The sequence below is a fragment of the Marmota flaviventris genome, chromosome 4, assembly GCF_047511675.1.
Source record: "Marmota flaviventris isolate mMarFla1 chromosome 4, mMarFla1.hap1, whole genome shotgun sequence".
NCBI classification, from domain to species: Eukaryota; Metazoa; Chordata; class Mammalia; order Rodentia; family Sciuridae; genus Marmota; species Marmota flaviventris.
Window position 1 is genome coordinate 29,407,448 of NC_092501.1, and position 20,439 is coordinate 29,427,886.

The 20,439-nt window shown below is 34.8% G+C and overlaps 1 protein-coding gene across 6 annotated transcripts in view; it reads right to left on the minus strand.

Moving 5' to 3' along the window:
• Positions 1-1,043: 1,043 nt before the first annotated feature.
• R3hcc1l (R3H domain and coiled-coil containing 1 like) overlaps positions 1,044-20,439 on the minus strand; it is a 93,524-nt gene continuing 74,128 nt past the window's right edge. For 5 of the 6 annotated variants that reach the window (XM_027930325.2, XM_071611017.1, XM_071611020.1 and 2 more), the window contains 5 exons: positions 17,945-18,120; positions 12,711-12,781; positions 10,840-10,935; positions 10,253-10,393; positions 1,044-1,843 (listed from right to left, as the gene is read on the minus strand). In XM_027930325.2, the coding sequence (XP_027786126.2) occupies positions 1,776-1,843; positions 10,253-10,393; positions 10,840-10,935; positions 12,711-12,781; positions 17,945-18,120 (552 nt within the window). In that variant the 3' untranslated portion in view covers positions 1,044-1,775. Of the gene's footprint in view, positions 1,844-10,252; positions 10,394-10,839; positions 10,936-12,710; positions 12,782-17,944; positions 18,121-20,439 lie in introns of those variants that run through there. The other variant, XM_027930326.2, reaches the window with a different exon arrangement.

Here is a 20,439-nt window from a genome sequence, read left to right on the forward strand (position 1 = left end):
CACATCACACGTTTGATAGGTGCAGCTGGTTCTAATTCCTGGAAAAAGCCATACAAGGGCTGTGCTGTTACACCTCTGAGTTGAAAGGGAAAGGCATAGGAAAACTGGTGGCTGGCATGACTTATAACTAGATGAGGAATGTTCACAGAATACCAACCACCAAATTCCAGACAGAACCAAAACCTCAGAAGACTCCTACAATAGCACACTTTGGTCTTGAGAGGAACTAAAGTACTAGAAACCTCAACATACTCTTCAGAAGGTAACATACCTTTGTTCTACAAAGACTTTCACTGTAAGGAACAAATAAGAATTCAGAGGGAATGTACTTCTCTACTATAAATTTCAGGTGATCCTAGGATTTAGATAGTTCTAGGCAATGTTAACAATCTGTTACTGTCATGGGTACTTAAAAAAAAAAAAGCAGCTTCTGCTTCAATAGCACAGGACACCACTTCTTGCCACTTTAGCACTTTAAGGCCCACCTAGCACTACCATTTCTTCAGCGTGGAACTACTTTCCAAAACCACTGAGATAAAGCCAGAGTTGATGGCTCTGACCTGTCTGTGTCCTTTAGGAAATCTCACACTGCTTAGAGGTGTTTATTTCAAACTGGCTGATCGTCCCTGTAATGGATGGTCTGGTGCTGTTGCCAAGTACCTCTGGCACAGGCTGATAAGATCATACCAAGCACATGCTGTGTGCCAGATGTTTTCTGCAGGATGTCAGATTTGAGAGATGGGAAAAGGCAAGAGGTTGTGTGTGTGTGTGTGTGTGTGTGTGCGCGCGCGCGCGCGTGCGCGTGCGCAAAGAGTTATACTAGGAGGTCAAGAAAGGGAGAGGAACTACCACATGTCAATCTAGGATAGTCACTGTGGAAATATATTCTGGGGCAGACAGATGATCAGCTCTCTACTCACTGGGATTCAATTAAAGAAACAGATTCATTTAACTCACGCAAAGCATTATAGGCATGAAGGTAAGAGGAGAGCTGCTCTCCTGTTTCTTTGTGGGAAAGACAAAACTGATAAATACCAGAGTGATACGTGTCATAAAATGGCCTTTAATCTCTCTCTTACAACACATTACTGCTTAAAATGAAACTGGTACATAGCTCCCCAAGACTGGCTTATGATGAGGAATGAAGCTGGCAAGCCCCCTGGCTGCTATGCAGCTGGAGCAGCCCCAGGCACTGAGCTCAGTACAAACTCTGGAGTCCAAATACCCACATCTGCTGCAGTTCACCAATTTTAGAGTTCTGGAACTGGGAGTGTAGATTCTGTGTATGTCAACTACAGCAGACACTGTTCTGTCTCTTTGTATTAAGTGTTTCCTACTTGCCCCCTGGTATTGCTGTTCTTAGCTTTGTGAGGTACTAAAGAATGCTCCATCTTTGCAAGGCCTAAATCTCCCATCATTGCAGGTTTGAATCCTCTTTTCTGTTTTATATTTGCTTTAGACATTTTAGGAAGCGTGACCCACACTAGTATGACTTGCCCTGTTTAGAGGACTTTTGGAAGTCACATCTTCCATGTTTCTTCCCAACAGATGGCTCCCTTTTATATACACTACAGTAGGGCACTTCCAAAGAGCTGCATTTAGGAGCGAAGACAGGAGTTTATCTTCTCTCTATATATAGACTCTTTGTCTTGATCACTTTTTCTCTTTCTTTAACATGCACATCTGCATGTACACAGCTCTGGAAGGATCCTCTTATCTGAAGACTATGAAAACACTTTTTGATTCATGGAATTAGCTCTTTCATTGTGTGATGTTCAAACTGCAGACTGGTCTCTACCTTCCCAAATGTCTTCCCGTTGCTTGGCTTCCAACCGTTTTCTCTCTGTAAATAAAGGGCAATGTTAAATGTGGTAGTATACTTCATACAACTAGTGACTCTCACTTAATCTAAAGTACAAGGCAAATTTTAATCATGATTCAGGGGGATTTCACAATCACCTTTTACCTTGCTGAAGTTAATGTCTTTAACTTATCAAACACTTTGTAAGTGAAAACAACATTGTTTTGTTTTTGTTTTTGCAATGCTGGGGATCAAACCCAAAGCCTTGCACATGCTAAGCATTTACTCTATCACTGAACTTCACTCCTAGCCTCACTGTAAGGCTTTTATATAGTCAAAAGAGGGAGATCTGGGAAAATAGCAACTTGAAGTATATGAAATAAGTTAGAACCTAGCACGATCAAGATTCTGTCTTGCTTATTTATTTTAATTCTGCTTTTCAATTGTGCTCAGTGCTTTAATACAATTCTCTATCATTCCTATGAGTGTACTGATCTTCATTAACATTTCAACAGGAATCAATAATGTTTTAATATTCTCCTTCTACTCTGTTGCTCAAATGGAAACAGCAGTGACTTGGCTTTACTCAGATCTCCCTATTACCACCTTACTGAAAACATATTTTAGAGGCAAATCAAATTTCATTATTTTGCACAATACTTCCAGGAGCCAGGGGCTGGGGACGTGGCTTGAGTGGTAGTGCGCTTGCCTGGCATGCGTGCGGCCCGGGTTCGATCCTCAGCACCACATACAAACAAAGATGTTGTGTCTGCCGAAAACTTAAAAATAAATATTAAAATTGTAAAAAACAAAAAAATACTTCCAGGAGCCAAAAATCTTGGGGCATATGCAACTCCAATATGGTAAAATAACCACATATAATGAAAGGAAAATAAGGACTATTTTTTTAAAAAAAGTATAAATCTGGGTAATCCATCTTCAATTTTTAATACAGAAGTTTGGTTTTTCATATAAATCTTTCACCTGAGAAAATACAGTGGCATGTGCCTGTTAATCCCAATTACTTGGGAGGCTGAGATGGGAAGATTATGTGAGCCCAGAAGCTGGAGACCAGTCTGGGTAACATAGCAAGATCCCATCTCCAAAAACAGCATCAACAAAAACATAATATAAATGATACCTTTGTAAGGTGTCACAACACAAGTTCTAATTTTTTGGCCATTTATCTTGACACTATAAGATGCATGATAAGCCTAAATGCTTCTTTTCAAGGACTACTGTTCCAGATTGATAATGTCTTAAAAGTAAGACTTTGCAAGTAAGTCATGAACCAAGTGGATTGCAGAAATCAAGGTGAGTGTAAAACTTGGTATTTGAACATACCTTTCCAAATCAGCAGAAGCTTTTACAAAATTCCGAACTATACGTGACTGTACTTTAAGGCCAAAAAGTTGGTCAGGAAACCGCCTGGTACTTGGAAATGAGAAAGAAATTCCCTGCTATTTGGGCACCATCTTGTGGCATGATTTGAATACAGCAACAAAGTTATAAGAGGCAAAAAAATAGGTTTCTGCAAACTGTGAACTAAAAGCTGGTTAGTTAATACAGTAAGTAGCCTGGGCTATAAGACAGATTTGAATTGAGTTGAGATTCTCCAGGAGCCAGCATGAAGGATAACGGGCTTGCTCACGATTCCAGGATTTCTTGGGAAAGCAGTGTAGTTTCGATTTTTATAAACACAGAAAATTAGGAGGAGATCTCAAGGCAAAAGCACACCTGGACCAAATCAACTAAAAAAATTAAACTAAAAAACTAGTTCTAGATTCCAAAGAAAAGTGAAGAAACCAGAAACCTGAATTATCAGAACTCAGATTTTTCAATAAGGTAGGAATCAAGTCGGAAAGGTAATATGAGAGTTAAAGAAAAGATACCCAGGAACAGCAGAAAAATATGACTGGCCCATAATCCACAATTCCAAAAGCAAAACAGTTCTGAAAACAAAAGTGTTGTGTATTTTGCTTTTGTAAAAAAGTATGGATTAAAATTCAATGATAGCAAATCTAACCTGAAACGATACGAGGTGAGGCTGTTCTTATATATTCCACTTAACATAGAGTCACACACTGCTATAGAAATGTTAATGTGAATTTGGTGTCAACATACCTTATATACAAACAGAGATATGATAAATTGTGGTATAAAAGTGTATTAAGAATTGTAATGCAATAATAATAAGAGAGCTCATGTATAATGGCATAATTTGGTGTGAACATACTTTATATACAGAGATACGAAAAACTGTGCTGTAAATAGATAATTATGATTGTAATGCATTCCACTATTGTCATTTATGTAAGAAATAATAAAAAAAATAGAAAAAAAAGAAATGTTAATATGTTTTACTTTGATGTTATAAAACATGTTTTAGAGATTATATTACCTTTCTAAATCTGGAAAGTTCAGAATTCTAAAACCGGTCCCACACTAATGCTTTCCAATAAAAATCTAGCTCTGATTACCAAATATATGTAAATGTAAGAGGAAATCTGGGTGGTAAACAATATGAGAAAACTAGCAACAGAGGAAGACAAACTGACAAGCAAACAGTGAAAATGTCAGGCATAAATTTAGAAGTGCAGAATATGAATAGCATAGAAAAATACAGGTTGGATAATAAAAGTAATTTCTTAATTTTTAAGTGAGGAAACAAGACACTTGGGGAACTTAAGTAACTTGTCTAAGGTTAAATAATAAGTGAAAGAACTGAAACTGGAACCCAGGTCCTTATTTTAACCAGCATACTTTCCACTAAAAAGAAAGGGGGAAATATATGAAAAAATATACTGACAGAAAGATAAACATACTGTCCCTTCATTAAAGAGAAAAGAAAGCAGATAACAGCTGACAGACTGCAAGAAACAAAGTGATTAACTTTACCTCTAATAATTAAAAGAAGTAAACAAAGCCCAACAGAAACCATAAGGGCAAGTAACTAAGGGAGAATAGAAGATAATCAGGAAATGATAAACCTAAAACATTCAGATAAACGTGGCCCTGAACACTTTTATTCCGTAGTATAATGAACTGACAAATTACTGTATTAAATGAATTGACTGAAAGCATGAGTGGTCAGTTAACTGCTTCTCACTGAGGGAATAGAAAGCATTGAAGATTGAAAAGGGCCAGTTTGGTGTCATTTTTTTTTTTTTTAAATAAAGAAAAGGATTGTAAAGACTTTCAAAAATTACTTCTAAACCTAAGATAAATTATCACAAAATTCATTTGCAGCCACCTACAAAGTAAAAATCAATATGCTTTGTATAATAATTTGATTGCCTTCTTGGATGGAGTGATAAACTTGGTACATCAAGGAGAAGTAATCAAAGTAACCCATTTTGGGGCTACTGGGAATTAAACCCAGGGGTGCTTAACTACTAAACCATGCCCACAGCCCTTTTTATTTTGAGACAGGGTCTCACTAAGCTGTTTAGGGCCTCATTATATTGCTGAGGCTGGCCTCATATGTGATCCTCCTGCATCAGTCTCCCAAATTTTGCTGGGATTACAGGTATCTGCCACCACACCTGGCTCTTCTAAGTAACCTCTTAACTTTAGCAAGATTTTAGATTTTAAATTTACCAAGTATTTATATGATCATCAGTATACTAGAAATTATCATTCAGATCTCATAAGGAGGCATTGGATTCTCGACAGAATTTAGAAAGTAAGTTTATTAAACAGCAACTGACACCAAAAAATTGGAAAACACTGCCTCTCAGGGAAAAAAAAAAAAAAATCACATTAAAAAATACAGTTAGAAACAAAACAAACTTCAGACAAGAGAAAAAAAAAGACACCAAGAAAAGTACCTGAAGGTCTAGTTAGGAGTCAACATCACAGCACTGTCCTTGAAGGGAGAATAATGGAATGCCTACAAAGGTTTTCAGAAAGTAGCAACTGTGCCTAAATTTGTTTTATACAGTTGACTTAATAGAAAGATGGTTTTAAGGTCCTTAATGATTTAATTAATCAAACTAGGTGATCAACTGTTTAGCCTTTTAGTTTTGTGAACCAAAATATGGTCTTTTAGTACTAATTAATCATCTCCCCTAAGAGTAAAATGAAAATTATAAAGTAAAATTATAGCAGGCTTTGAAAATGAGAGGGCAGCTTGTTTTGAAAGGCAATGATATCTATCTTTAATTTCAGGTAGGTATCAAGTGTTTGGATAAGCGAACATGAAAAAATTTTACATATATTCCTGAGTTCCATCTTATTTTAAAATGTGTTTTTTTTATCGTTCAGTATGAATCAGTTGTTTAAAACACATGATTAAGTCAAACATAAAACACTCAAGGATGATCTATACCTTTCATTTTCCACTCTTAGGGTAGCTCTGATTTGTTATGCACTCTGCCAAAGTAAAAAGATACTTTTCTCATGTTCAGAGACTATGTACTACTAAAGCTCTCTTCCTCCTAATATGCACAATGTGGTGTACTTTAAATGATTTGGGTATCTCCCTTTTCTTCAATTCTTTCAGAAGTAGCTTGTATTTATGAATCTGTTCTTCAAGGCATAGCTTTCTCATTAAAAGGGTAAGAAAAATCCATGTAGGGTGGAAAATACTAGCAGGAAAAGCATTTAAAACTCAAAATGACAAATTTCAAACTCACTCATTAGGAGGGTTTCATATGCAGTGTTTAACTCCGGATTTTAGAAAAGAAAAATATAGAGGACTTACGAGTTCAGAGTAAAACCACAAGATTTATGAAGAAAAACTGAGGTAACCAATGTCATTATTCAGTCAGTGAATACGTTGAATTATCTTTTTATATCCTAGGCAACAGAACTCTTCCATGTAGGAGATATAAAGCTGGAAGAGTATTACATAGTATTAATTAAAGTACCTACAACCATGCTAATTCTGAACAACTGGAAGTGGTCATTTCAATACTCACCAAGAAACAATATAATGACCGATCAGCAATATTGTCATGTGTAGTGGATGAGGAGCAGTAGTACATAATACTAATTGTCATTACTTGGCTGTTATTTAGAATATTAAATTCTCATTAGTCATTTGAAAGAACAGTATCTTAAATTTGTAAAGTACCTTGCTAAACATTTTTACATAGTTAAAAAAATTTTTTTAGTTATATATGGACATAATATCTTTATTTTGTTTATTTATTTTCACGTGGTGCTGAGGATCCAACCCAGTGCCTCACATGTGCGAGGCAAGCACTCTGCCACTGAGGTACAATCCTAACCCCATTTTTACATATTTTAACTTATGTTGTACTTAAAAAATTCCCCCTGGTAAGGTAGGGAAAGCATTACTTTCACTTTATTGGAAAGTGGGGCAAAGAGAGGCATAACTGAGTTGCCTATGGCCACACAGCTAGTTAATGGGAAAAAATCTTTATTAGAATCCAGATTTCCTCATTCTTAAATGAGCTGCCCTTAGTCTTTATAGTGAAAGGTTGTTCAAACACAATGTTGTGCAGATGTTCTATATTTCTACCAAGGAAAAAAGTAGAGGAAACTGGTTTAAACTAAACTACCATGCAGTCTTTAAGTCAGACCAAAGGAAGATTTTTCTAACAGCAAAACTGCTAACCACTACTAAGAGATAACTAAAAAGAAGACTGGTTATATAAAATTCTCTGGAGACTAAAAACATTTATATATAATGTTTAGATACAAATGAATGTTTTAAGTCTCCAGAGAATTATGTATGTTTTTGTGTGTAATTTTTTTCCTCCCTGGGAGAAAAAAATGTCAATTGTCCTAAAAGTTCTTCAAAAGAGATTGGTACAGTGGGTTTTAATTAACAAGACCTATATTAAAGTCTCTCATTTTACCAGGTGTTGAACTTAGGCAGTTACTTGCCTTCTCAAAGCCAGTTCTAAACTGAAGATAACATCACTTATCACAAAATTATCATGAAACAATACCATCACAACAAGTTATACCGACTGTCTTGAATTTCCAGTCCCTTTTCATTAAAAAAACAAAACAAAACACACACACACACCCCTTTTAATTTTGAAACGATAGGAAAACTGGAGGTATAATTCAATGGTAGAATGCTTGTCTAGTATATGCAAGGCTCTGAGAAGTCCAACCCCAACACGGTAGAAGAAGAGAAAAAAGAAGAAAGCAATGAGAGGAGAAACAATTGCTTCAAATATCTGAAAGTAGTCCATATTTTCTTCCTTACTCAAGACACATGTCTCCACTAGATTTTTAAGTCTTAAAGAGAAGAGGAATCAAACTATGCCTTCTAATTCTAAGGATGATGCTTGGCACAGGGTAGGTGCTCAGTGAATGCCAAATGGAGGTGATAGAGCATTACAGAAATTTTAAAATAAGAAGAGTAATGACAAAAAAAATCATGTACTGAAATCTATCCTGGATTCACTATATAATGACAATGCTACTATTATTAATAAAAACAGCAGCAGCTAATATTTATCACATACTTATTAGACCTACTGATATAGCAGTGAGAATTTCTATAGTTTTCAAAGATGACTAAGTACTTTTCATGGATTATCTCATCTGATTTCCACTTTATGGAAGAGGAAACAGAGGCCTCCAGAGAGTATTTTGCCTTAGGTCACAGTTAATAAATGTCAGAGTTAAAGCATGGACCCAAGCAATCTGATTCCAGGATAATGTTATCCACTGTGTTGAACTGATTCCACTGAGAACAAGAATATAGGTTCTGCTTAATACCTAATCAAGGTTTATTTTTAATTTTCACAGGGGAAAATAACAAATTAAGTAAGAAGCCATGTAGACAAGTACATGAGTATTGGCTCAATACAGAAAGATGCCAAAGAGAGACTCACCAGGAAATTTTCCATATGCATGTTCTCAGACATAAAGAATAGGAGAGCTCTGAAGCAAAATAAAGGAAGAGTCCTCTAAATCCATAAAGCCCCTGTTATCAATAGATAGGAAGAACCTATCACAAACAAAGACTTTCTTTAGAAAAGCAACAGGGTATTTAACCAACAGTCTCATTTTAAAATCATCACTGAAATGTCCTTTGTAAAGCAAGGCATTTAAAAACAAATGCTTCCAATGGAGTTGCATGCTGATGTGCCTATAGAGAACTAAAGGGAAATACTCACAATGATATCTATGTGAAACAAATGCTGCAATATTTGTAGAGATACAGGTAATAATACAGTGACAGAAGCATGGTACATTGCTAAAGGATTACTATCTCCTTCTTCAGATACCACTGTTGTTACCCTATACTCATCTTCTGAGATAGATGTAGTTATCATGCAGATGTCATTTTCCTCAGAGATAACCAATTAATACAGGGTTTAGGACACTGCACACTCTTCTTTAATCTAGTTCTATTATTGTCATATATAAAAACTAGGGGGAATCTTCTCCTGTTTCAATAGTTTGTAAGAAGCCTTGGAGTGAACAATGTATTGGGGGTCAAAATTAAAACTGCCTCATTATAATCATTAAGGTTTCAAAAATTATTTCAGTTCAACTCTGAAACTCTAGCACCTGCCATGACACACTCTGTCACTGGTTATCTGGCCAGTGCAGCTGAGAGTCTGTGGATGCCTGCTATCACCAAAGCAGAGTGGACAGGAAGTATTAATGGCCTTGTTAAGACTGGCAATAAACAAGCAGTCTGAAACTTCAATTCATTTAATGGAAAAATGAAGTTACTTTTCAGTAAGTGGAATTTTCAGAATAAATTGCCTCCACAGATTCCACAGATCTGGAGCTAAGGCAATGAGAGTGTCTAAAGCCTGAAGGTTGATAAAAAGTACTTAAGTGCCAAGCCCAAGGACTAAGTCTTTACATACAATTCAAAAGCCTATAAAGAGGAGATGCATTTTAACCTCAACTCCAAACTATAAGAAAAATCCTACTTATGGATCAGGGAAAATATTTTCTGAGAAATCTTAGGTACCAGAAAATCATTAGAAGACAGGTGAATCTAGATGTCTTCTAATTGAACCACTCAGGATGATCTTAAAAAGACAAAACTTCCTCTTACACATATTACTACCAATGTCGATTGCTGATTTTTCCTTAATTTGTCTTTTACCAAAGACTGAAGCCATGTGATAACAGCATGGTGATTTCATGGCAATTACAGTCCAATGAAACCATGGCAAACACGTTTTTCTGTCTGAGTAACTGAAATGTCTTCAGAGGAAAAGTTTTCTGAGTTTGGAGCAAAACTGTAGGAAAAAGCCAAGAATGAGCTAAACAATCTCTTGGAAAACAACAGTAGGAACATGGATTAGGGTGCCTTGGTGTATGGAATAGGAAACAAATCTTGATCCTAAAAATCTTCCTCCTGAATATAAGGCTTGAAAACAATTTCTCTACATGTGAGAGGCTTCTAGAAAATGGAAATGACAAAACAAACAAAACCCCACACATGCCTTACAGTGAACTGTAAGGGGACTAGAGAAGAACACTATTGCCTTAGCTCACCTCGGGCTGCTTGCAGTTTCTTTAGCTCTGCTTCCCGTTCTGTTTTGCTCTGTTTACTTCGGACCCCAAGAGCACTGATAACTAACCTTCTGGCTAGGGCTGCTGAAGTCTCAGGTCGCTCCTTTGCTGGCTGGAGGAACTCTAAATGGAAGAAAGGGAGGAAGTCGGAGGGAGTAAGGAAAAAAAAGAACTGCAGCACCAAGTGACTTAACTCAGTTATTAACACACAAAATATACTAGCATCAAGCAGATGACAGAGGAAATTAACATGGCAAAGCACAATCTTGGTTTCACTATCTGCATTAACATAATTTCTTACAGTGACTATCAAACAGCTAAAACAGATGTAAACTAGTTAAGGTTGACATCAGAAACTGGTTGCTGCATTGCTTTCAGGAAGTATCTCCCATTCTCCAAGTTACCATTCAGATGGCATATTTCCAACATAGTGGTTTTCTTTTGTCCTTAATTATACTTTCTTTAACATGAAAAATAGAAGTGATGTCTTTAGAACTCTGAATGGCATACTCGGTTGGAAAGAATAACATCACCATGACCAAGGAAAGCATTCAGAATTAAAAGCTCACCAGCATAAGCTCTAGCTTTGGCTTTGGCTGCTCTTGTGGCCTGTGACAAGGGCCTGATCTTCACCATCGTATGTTTAATACCCAGAGCATCACGAGCTGTAAGGAGGAATAAATATAAAGAAGAAGAAGATGTGAAGTGAAGTGATACAGAAGGAAATTTAGGACTAGTTCTTAGAATGTATTTCATAGATGTTACTTTTTTCCTTCAAAGCAAGAAATACATATAAGATATACACAATCTGTAAAGAATTAACTTTACATAAACTATGGCTCTATGACCAAATCCAGGCAACCCACCTGTTTTTGTAAATAAAATTTTATGAAACAGAGGCATGCCCATCTGTTTGCATATTGTTTATTGCTGCTTTTTCTTGCTACAACAGCAGAGTTAAGTAGTGACAAAAACTTTCTGCCTCACAAAGCCTATAATTTAGTTTACTATTATTACTTATTTTATAAAATAAGTTTTTGAGCTCATGATCTAGGTGGTCCAGACATGAACCAGCCTTCCAACATCTCTAACTTCTCTGAATGTTTCTGCATCAAACCTATCATGAACTCCATGACACATGTGCAAAGGTCCAATCACATATCCAAAAAGTAGGTATTAAAGTTTCTCGCTGGATAAGTTAAAGGAATACTTCAAATTCATTTGTCTGAGAAAAATAAATAAATACTATAAGATTCAGTGCCACTGTCTTCTTAAATCTCAATCTGTAATCTGTTCATGCACTATGTGCAAGTAACCCTGGAAGGAGTTGACCATCTCTCCAAATACCATTGAATAAGGTGAAAAGAGATAGGGGGAAAACAGGTATGCCTTAAAAATCTTTATCAATTCTGTTATCTATAGGAGCTGGCTGAGTAAAATACCAACTGGTTGGAATAGAGAAATAAAAAAAAGTAGCAGATGAAAATGGACAATAAGAAAGGAACACTGACATCAAAAAAACACAAATAATCCAATCAATAAATGGGCCAAGGACCTAACAGACACTTCTCAGATGATAATGTACAATCAAAGAATAAACATATGAAAAAATGTTCAATATCTCTAGCAATTAGAGAAATGCAAATCAAAACCACTCTAAGATTTCATCTCTCTCCTGTCAGAATGGCAGCTATTGACAAACAACAATCAGTGTTGGTGAGGATGTGGGGGAAAAGGTACACTCATACACTGTTGGTGGGACTGCAAATTGGTACAGCCAATATGGAAAGCAGTATGGAGATTTCTTGGAAAATTGGGAATGGAACCACCATTTGACCCCAGCTATCCCTCTTCTCGGTCTACACCCAAAGGACTTAAAAACAGCATACTACAGAGACACAACCACATCAATGTTTATAGCAGCACAATTCACAATAGCTAAACTGTGGAACCAACCTAGATGCCCTTCAATAGATGGATTTAAAAAAATGTGGCATATATACATAATGGAATATTACTTAGCAATAAAAGAAAATAAAATCATGGCATTTGCAGGTAAATGGGTGGAGTTAGAGAAGATAATGCTAAGTGAAGTTAGCCAATCCCAAATAACCAAATGCTAATGTATTCTTTGATATAAGGAGGCTGATTCATAGTGGGGTAGTGAGGGAGAATGGGAGGAATAGACGAACTCTAGATAGGGCAGAGGGGTGGGAGGGGAAGGGAGAAGGCATGGGGTTAGCAATGATGGTGGAACGTGATGATCATTATTATCCAAAGTACATGTATGAAGACACAAATTGGTATGAACATATTTTGTATACAACCAGATATATGAAAAATTGTGCTCTATATGTGTAATAAGAATTGTAATGCCATTCTGCTGTCATATATAAAGTTTTTTAAAAAAGGAACACTGAAATGGATTGGGTATGAATACCTGTAATTGGACTGGAGAATACTCCTAGGGCATGTGTATCATCCACCCATTTAATATCAAATCCTTTCTTTCTGTAACAACAACAACAAAAAATTATTTCTTAAAATAAATTTTCCTTTTGTGAAACATCTTTCAAATAGAGTTGTATAAAACATTTCATGAGAAAGAAACACTCAATGAAAACACAGGTGGAATGGAGATAATGACAAAAAATAGTTTGGAGGACAGAAGAAGCCATTGAATTTTAAAAGCAATAATACCATCATAAAGAATTATCTCAGAGTATTTTACATCCCCAGCCATTTTATAGACATCAACTAATTAATCCTCACAAGTCTCTTGGGGAGTTAAAGTATTTAATGCCCTATTTATAGGAGCTGTTCTTATGGGGAGAGAATGAGAAAAGATATAAAGAGCAAGCAGGAAAGGTAGAATAATACAAGAGGAGGAAGAAGTAGTCAGAAGGTCACCTAGATTTAATGCAAATATAAACTCTGCCACAAGTGGTAGGCAGGAGGATATTATGCAAGATGTCATTAAAATTCTAAAATAAGGAAGTAATGGGCAAAAAGACAGCTATAATCATATAGCTTATAAATTCTCTTTTTACTTGTAGAAGGGAGGTAAGAAAGAATATAGAAAAGATGGTGGCAACATCAGAAAAATGGAGAAAAAAGAAATCATGGTAAGAAATATCAAACCAGGTTACAATCAAAAGAATGAACATTTACATACTAGAAAAGTACTTTTATTTTGGAACAGACCTACATAGTGAACACAAAGTCTATCAAAATGATGACATACACTTCATATTTTTTTCATCTAGAAACTGTTTGTAGAATCAATAAAGGTTCATTGGAAAGAATATGGGTTTTGAGGGTCAAGCATAAATAGATTCAATGTTTCCACCTTGAGACCATGAACCATCTCTCGAGGCTAGGTCTGCTCATCTGTAAATCTAAATGCAGTATCTTTGTTACTGAGTTGTGAAAACGTAAATGAGATCATCTCTGACAAAACCAAGAACGTGGCGTTTAGCACACAATGGGCATCTTATAAATGAATGATGTACATTATTATTATTAATAGCAATGATCATCAGAAAGATTATTAACACTGATGAAGATAGTAATGAAAATATGAAGTTGGCTCTGGTATCTGACTGAGGCATTTGCACCATGACCCCTTTTAAAAAAATTTTATGAAAATATAAAAAAAATTGCTTAAATATTTTCTTCTTTAATGAGTCAAAAAAATTCCTTTAAGGGAAAATGAATAAAGAATGCTTTGAAGATTAGTCAGAGAATTTCCTGAATAAAGGTAAGATTAACCATGGCATAAAATGACCACAAGGGTTGAAAATTGAAAAAGTTCAATAGTAAATCTATATTATAAGATAGTTTACAAAACAGATGAATTTCGAAGGGCCTTTCAGACTTTGAGATTTCATAATCTTTAAAATTCTTCTCTTTTGGGGGAATAATTTTGGATTTGACAGAAAAAATGGTTTTATAGGTAAGATTAGGAAGAAACAAAACAAAGGAAAGAATTCAATTCACAAGAATTAATTATTTTTGAAGAAATTCCAGACATCAACAAAATGATCCTTGGTTTTACAAACTGTTACTATTAATGACAATCTAAGGTAGTTCTAATTTGGACTTTCATTGACTTCTGATACTGGGTCTTAACATGATTGCAATCAATTAAATTGACTGACCTATACTACCCATTTAGAGTCAGGTTTATGCCAGAGAGTAACTGTCCCGAAGGATCCATTTATCCCTTCTTTCTTTCAGTTACAGAACCAGAGATCGCCCCCAGCCAAGTTTAACTGATTAAACAAGCATGTAGCTGCTTGCTGGTTTTGTGCATTCTATAATATTATGTAAAAACCAAATGTTTGTTTTTATAAATAAATAAATATAAAATAAAGTTTTATTTTATATTTTACAGCTACATTCACTTGTTTACATATTGTGTATGGCTGCTTGTAAAGAAACAATATAGCATCACCTAAAATATTTACTATCTAGTCCTTTAAGAAAGTCTTAGGTACTTTACCCTAATACATAATCTTATGAATTCTAGATGTAAATAAATTGAATTTTAAATTTATAACATCAGACAACAGTCTTGACACATATTTAATATGAGTATTGAAATATTAAAGTGTTTACTTCTTGATATTGACTTTTCTCAAGACCCTGACCATCTTTATCACAATAACTTTTTTCCTGGATTACCTCTTTATTCCTACAGCATAATTTTTTCTTGTAAGCTAGATGTACAGAGGTATACTTCTGACTCCTTTATCTTCTCCCTCATGTCCCCCCAGCTCCACTTTTATAGTACTAGGATTGAATCGCAGTCTTTCATGTGGTAGGCAAGCACTCTACCTCTGAGCTACATCCCCAACCCTATTTACTGTATTTTATCTTTTTTGAGACAATCGAAGATGCCCAGGCTAGCCCCAAACTTGCAATTCTCCTGCCTCAGACTCCTGAGTAGCTGGGATTACAAGTATACATTATCTCTCCCAGCTATCTTCTCCTATAAATATATCAACTATATGCATATCAAGAGTTAGCAAAAATGTTCTCAGCTAGACTTAATATTTTCATCACATAATTTAAATTATAATAAATCTATATAATATGAATGTTAAGAATAGTTATATCTATAAAAACTGTTGAATGCTTTTGAAGACTAAAGAAAGGTAAAGTCACTAAGGAAAAAAAACTATTATCAATTATGTTTGGGTAAAAAGAGTTATAGAAGAAAGTTTAGTCTATAAGGAATACGCATTTAGGTAACTATGAAGATATAAAGTTCTTGCTTCACTTTAAAGAAATCAAATTATAAATTGCAGATAAGGCATTATGAGAGTGACTTAAAGGAAAGAATTCTTTTATCAACACATCAATGACTTAAAAGGCTGGCGGGGTGGGGGGTTGTTGGAACCACATCAAAAGACTGGCAAGTGAGTGAATTCCATAAATGGAATTTATGTATTAAATTAAAATAATTGTGACATATAACAATTTTTAAAAAACATTCTCCATTTGACTATTTCTAAGTGGCCAGAAAAACCTCAAATCAATAATTTAATTTAGAGGTCTCCAAGTGTCCTTGGCACTTGGCAGGAAAAAACACATCCTTCTCAGGAGAAATCCTCTTCTTTCATTGTATGCCTCAATTCCCATAAATAAAATTCTAAGAATTATTAGCATACAGTAAAAAATAACTAAGACACATGCCCCCCCTGCAAAAAAAAAAAAAAAAGAAAAGAAAAGAAAGTCATTGTGAGCAAAGATTTGCAGAAACAAAAGATACTAAAACAGGGGCTGTGGGTATAGTTTAGTGGTAGAGAACTTGCCTAGCATAAGCAAGATCCAGGTTCAATCCCCAGTACCACCAAAAGAAAGATAACAAAAATTGAACTAAAAGGACTTCAGGTAAAGTAAAACTACATGTCAAACTTCAGGTTAAAAAACACTTCAGAAACAAACATTTACGTACTTAATATATTATGTTTAATGTACTTAAAATGAAAAAAAATTGGAAGTATCTGGAGAAAACAAACTATGAAAAAATGAAGATGCAACCGGTACGATAATGTATGTCTGTAATCCCAGCAACTCAGAATGCTGAAGCAGGAAGAGGCCAGTCTAGGTAACATTCTGGTCTCAAAACAAAAAAAATAAAAAGGTCTGGGGATGTAGCTCAGTTTGTGAGGCTCTAGGTTCAACCCCCCCAGAACTGCAATCAATCAATCAAAAAAGTAAATTTTAAAAATGCCATGTAGATTTAAAAAAATGAAAAATTTTAAGAACTGGAAAAAATAATAAATGAAATTTTAAAACATAATGGATGTACTAAATAGCAATTAAAGCATAACTGAAAAAAAATGAGTGAACTGTAAACTAAAACTAAAGGAATTATTCAGAATGCAACAAAGAGCATATGAAAGAAGGAACATAAGGATTAAATGAGAAGGTCTAATATATATGTAATTGGCAGCATGTTAGAGGAAGTAAAAGAAAGACTGGAGTAAAGGTAATATTTGAAGAGATGATTTCTACTCCAAAAGTTCTCCAAAATAAATGAAAAACAATGATTAAATAAGTCCAAATAATATAAACTCAGGATAAATAAAAAGAAACCTACATTACAGTGAAGATGAAGGATAACAAAAACAAAGAGAAACTCTTTTTTTGGCAGGGTAGGGGCGGTGGGAACCAGGGATTGAACTTAGGGGCACTCAACCACTGAATCCAGCCCTATTCTGTATTTTTTTTTATCTAGAGACAGGGTCTCACTGAGTTGCTTAGCGCCTCACTTTTAAGAGCATACAAAGGGAAAAGAAAAATCACAAGCAGAAGTGACAGTTGTCAAAATGTCAGCTGACTTATCATTAAGAGGAAGTCAGAAGACAGTAGAACATCTTCAAATTTCTGAGAGAAAAATAAATTGACAATGTAGAATTCTATATCCAGCCAAAATATCTTTCAAGAATGAAGTTAATAATTTCGGATGGAAGATATAAATGATACCGTAAGGAGATAATTCTAAATGCTGATATATAAAATAAAAACAATGTCAAATGGAACTTAGAGAAAAAACAAAAAGGAATTAAACAGTCGTAATAAGTTGAGGAAGGGAGAAGTGGGAAATCGAATCAAAAGTTCTTATAGTGTTTAGATGGAGGGCGGAAAATTTGCTGTAGCCACTGATAAATTACACATATATTTTATAATCTAAAGTAACCAAAGAATAGAAACTGATTATCATTAAAAAAAGGGGGTAGGGGGTATAAAAAATACCTACTCAATCCAAAAGAAGGCTAAAAAGAAAAAGGATAAGTAAACACATTGAAAAAAATGGTAAGTAAATATAAGAGATATACTTGGACATAAATCCAAATATATCAAAATTACAATAAATATAAATGCGATATATGTACCATGAAGACAGTTTCAGAAGTCAATGATGATGATGATCTTCTAAAATGATAAAATATAGTTTAGAAAGGCTACCTGGCATTTTTAAAGAACTTAGAAGAGTAGTAGTTGGAAATAAAAGATTTCTAATGGACATGGATAATAAAATTTAAAAATCTGATGCTAAAATAAACAAAAGGGAATATGAAAACATGATGATTTTTCAGAAGACACATTAAAAAGACTTCATCCCACTTTCCCTAATATCTGTAACCACTAGCAAATACTTACTGGTAACTGCAGAAAACCCGTAGAAGGTCTTCTGTACGAAATTCTTGGGGGAAGTCATAAATTTCAATGACATGTGGAAACTCACATTCACTGAGATCAATATCAGGAACTTCATGGTTGTAATAATCAAATCTAGGTTCCTGGATGCTTTTCCTGTTCTTCATATTCCCTGATAACTAGGAGGAAGAAGCATATAAGTTACTGCTGACATCAAATCAAGGTATTATAAAATATCCTCCTATATATAAACAATCCTGATTCCCTGTCTCCAAGTTCCCATTCTTTAACCTTTCACACTGTCTCTGTATTAATGTTATTCATAATACAATAATGACCAGATGTTTATCATCCAGTTTATGTTACAAACATGGGATAGCTGAAAAGGTGTTGAAATTCCAGCAGATGAACAATGCATGAAACTTGTACCTATCAACCAGTATGTGAGCAAACTCATCGAGGGGCTGGGGATGTAGATCAGTGATAGTGTTTATCTAGCATACAAGGCCCTCGGTTTAGTTCCCAGTACCACAAAGAAAGGAATTTGTTAAGACGAATGTAATTAATATAAGTAATTATACTAAAAATTTCTAGCTTAAGAGTTACCTAAAGGATTTCTCACAACAGTGGGCTAGTGAAGGAAGTAATGATAATGCAAAGTATCTAAAATTCTACTATCCTATTAAAACTCTCTGTTACACACACACACACATACACACACACACCAATCCTGAAGGCTATTAATTATTTCACACTAAAACAGAAGGGGAAGGGAAAAGGAGGAAGTGGCAGTAAGATCATGACAATCTCTGCTCACTCACTTGTTATAAGACCTAGGGTATCTGCTCTTTGTTAATCAAAATTCTAACTAGCTCCCTTCAAGTTTTCCCTCTTTTAGGCTGTACCTCTTTTCTAATCAAATAAGGAAAATGAGAACTTACAATGCTAAGGATACATCTTCTCATCTTGGAAAAGTGAAAAATAGATTTATTTTATTAGGGAGGAAGGAATAAAAATATGAATTAGACAATACCAATAAAAGTATTTATTTCTGTAACTCCAATTCCTTTTCTCTGCTTAGCCTCATTTTTACATCTAAAAAATGAGAATAACAATATTATCTACACTTCATAGACAAGTATATGCACTAAATGAGATGATGTAGTAAATACTTACCATACTGCTTAGCATTCAAAAAAATGAATCTATTTTAAACAAGTTTTAAAGTGCCAACTCTACCACATCCTAAGCACCTAATGTTAGTTCCACTCTACTTAAGAGGTAGAAGCAGGAAAAGACAGTTCCTTCCACTGTAATAAGAAAAAAAGACCAGCTGTTCTATAAAATTATTTTTTTTCTTGAGTTCACAAGACAGCTGTTTGCCAGACAGCCAAGGGAACTGAAACCCATAGAATGACAAGTTCTTCCAAGGTGAAACAGAAAACACAAATAGTTTTCCCTTTGGCAGACCATGGAAAGAAATGACCATCATAAAAGTGGACAAAAAGGTATCAGCTAAACTTTCAACAAATTCTTAAAGTCTGGGGCAGCTAGTGTTAACATTTCAGAATTCAGAGCTCCACAGACAAGAGGAGTCTGCAGTCACTCATCAATCCTTATGCCAGTGCCACCCTATCTTTATTATCATAGCTTTATATCAACTTTTGAAATAAAAAAATTGAAGTATTACAACTTTGTTCCTTTTTAAAACCATGTTGGATACTTGGGGCCTCTTGTATTTCCACAGGAATTTGAGGATCAGGTTATTAATTTCTGCAAAAATGGGTAGCTAGGACTGCATTGAACATATTATCCAATTGGGGAAGTATCTTAACAATAGGAAGAGATGAACATGGATGACTTTCTGTTAATTTAGGCACTCTTAAATTTTTTTCAATAATGTTTTCTAGCTTTTCTAGTATAAGTGTTATACTTCTTTTGTTAAATTTATTTCTAAGTATTTTATTCTTTTTGATTCTACTATAAATGCAACTGTTGTCTTCATTTTATTTTTTTGACTGCTGGCATTGACTTTTTGAGTTATTTTGCAGAAACCAAACCAAAAAAAGCACTGCATATTTGAGCATTTGTAATAGTACAATCTGAAAGGTACAAAGCAGACTATAAAATACTTTGGAAATACAAATCCTAAGAACGGATTACCAAGAGGAAGGAAAACAAAATCTGGCAAGAAAATCATCATGGTTCCTTACTCTAACTTGGTCAACAATATTAAATTTGTACACCTACATTTCATTTCGGAGGTAAATACTGAGCCCTCTGGCTCCAAAGGCTGATATACCTCTGGCAAGTTTTTCCTATAACACAAACTATTTTTATCACCAGGGATTCCTAACTTTTCCTAACAGGAGAAAGAACTTTTCATTTCCCCCAAGGTATGGATATTATCAGGAGCAGTTTACATTTCTACTGGTAACATTTTTTTGTGTGTATGTGGAGGTAGGAGGTCAAACTGTTAAGAGCACTTTTTATCCTAA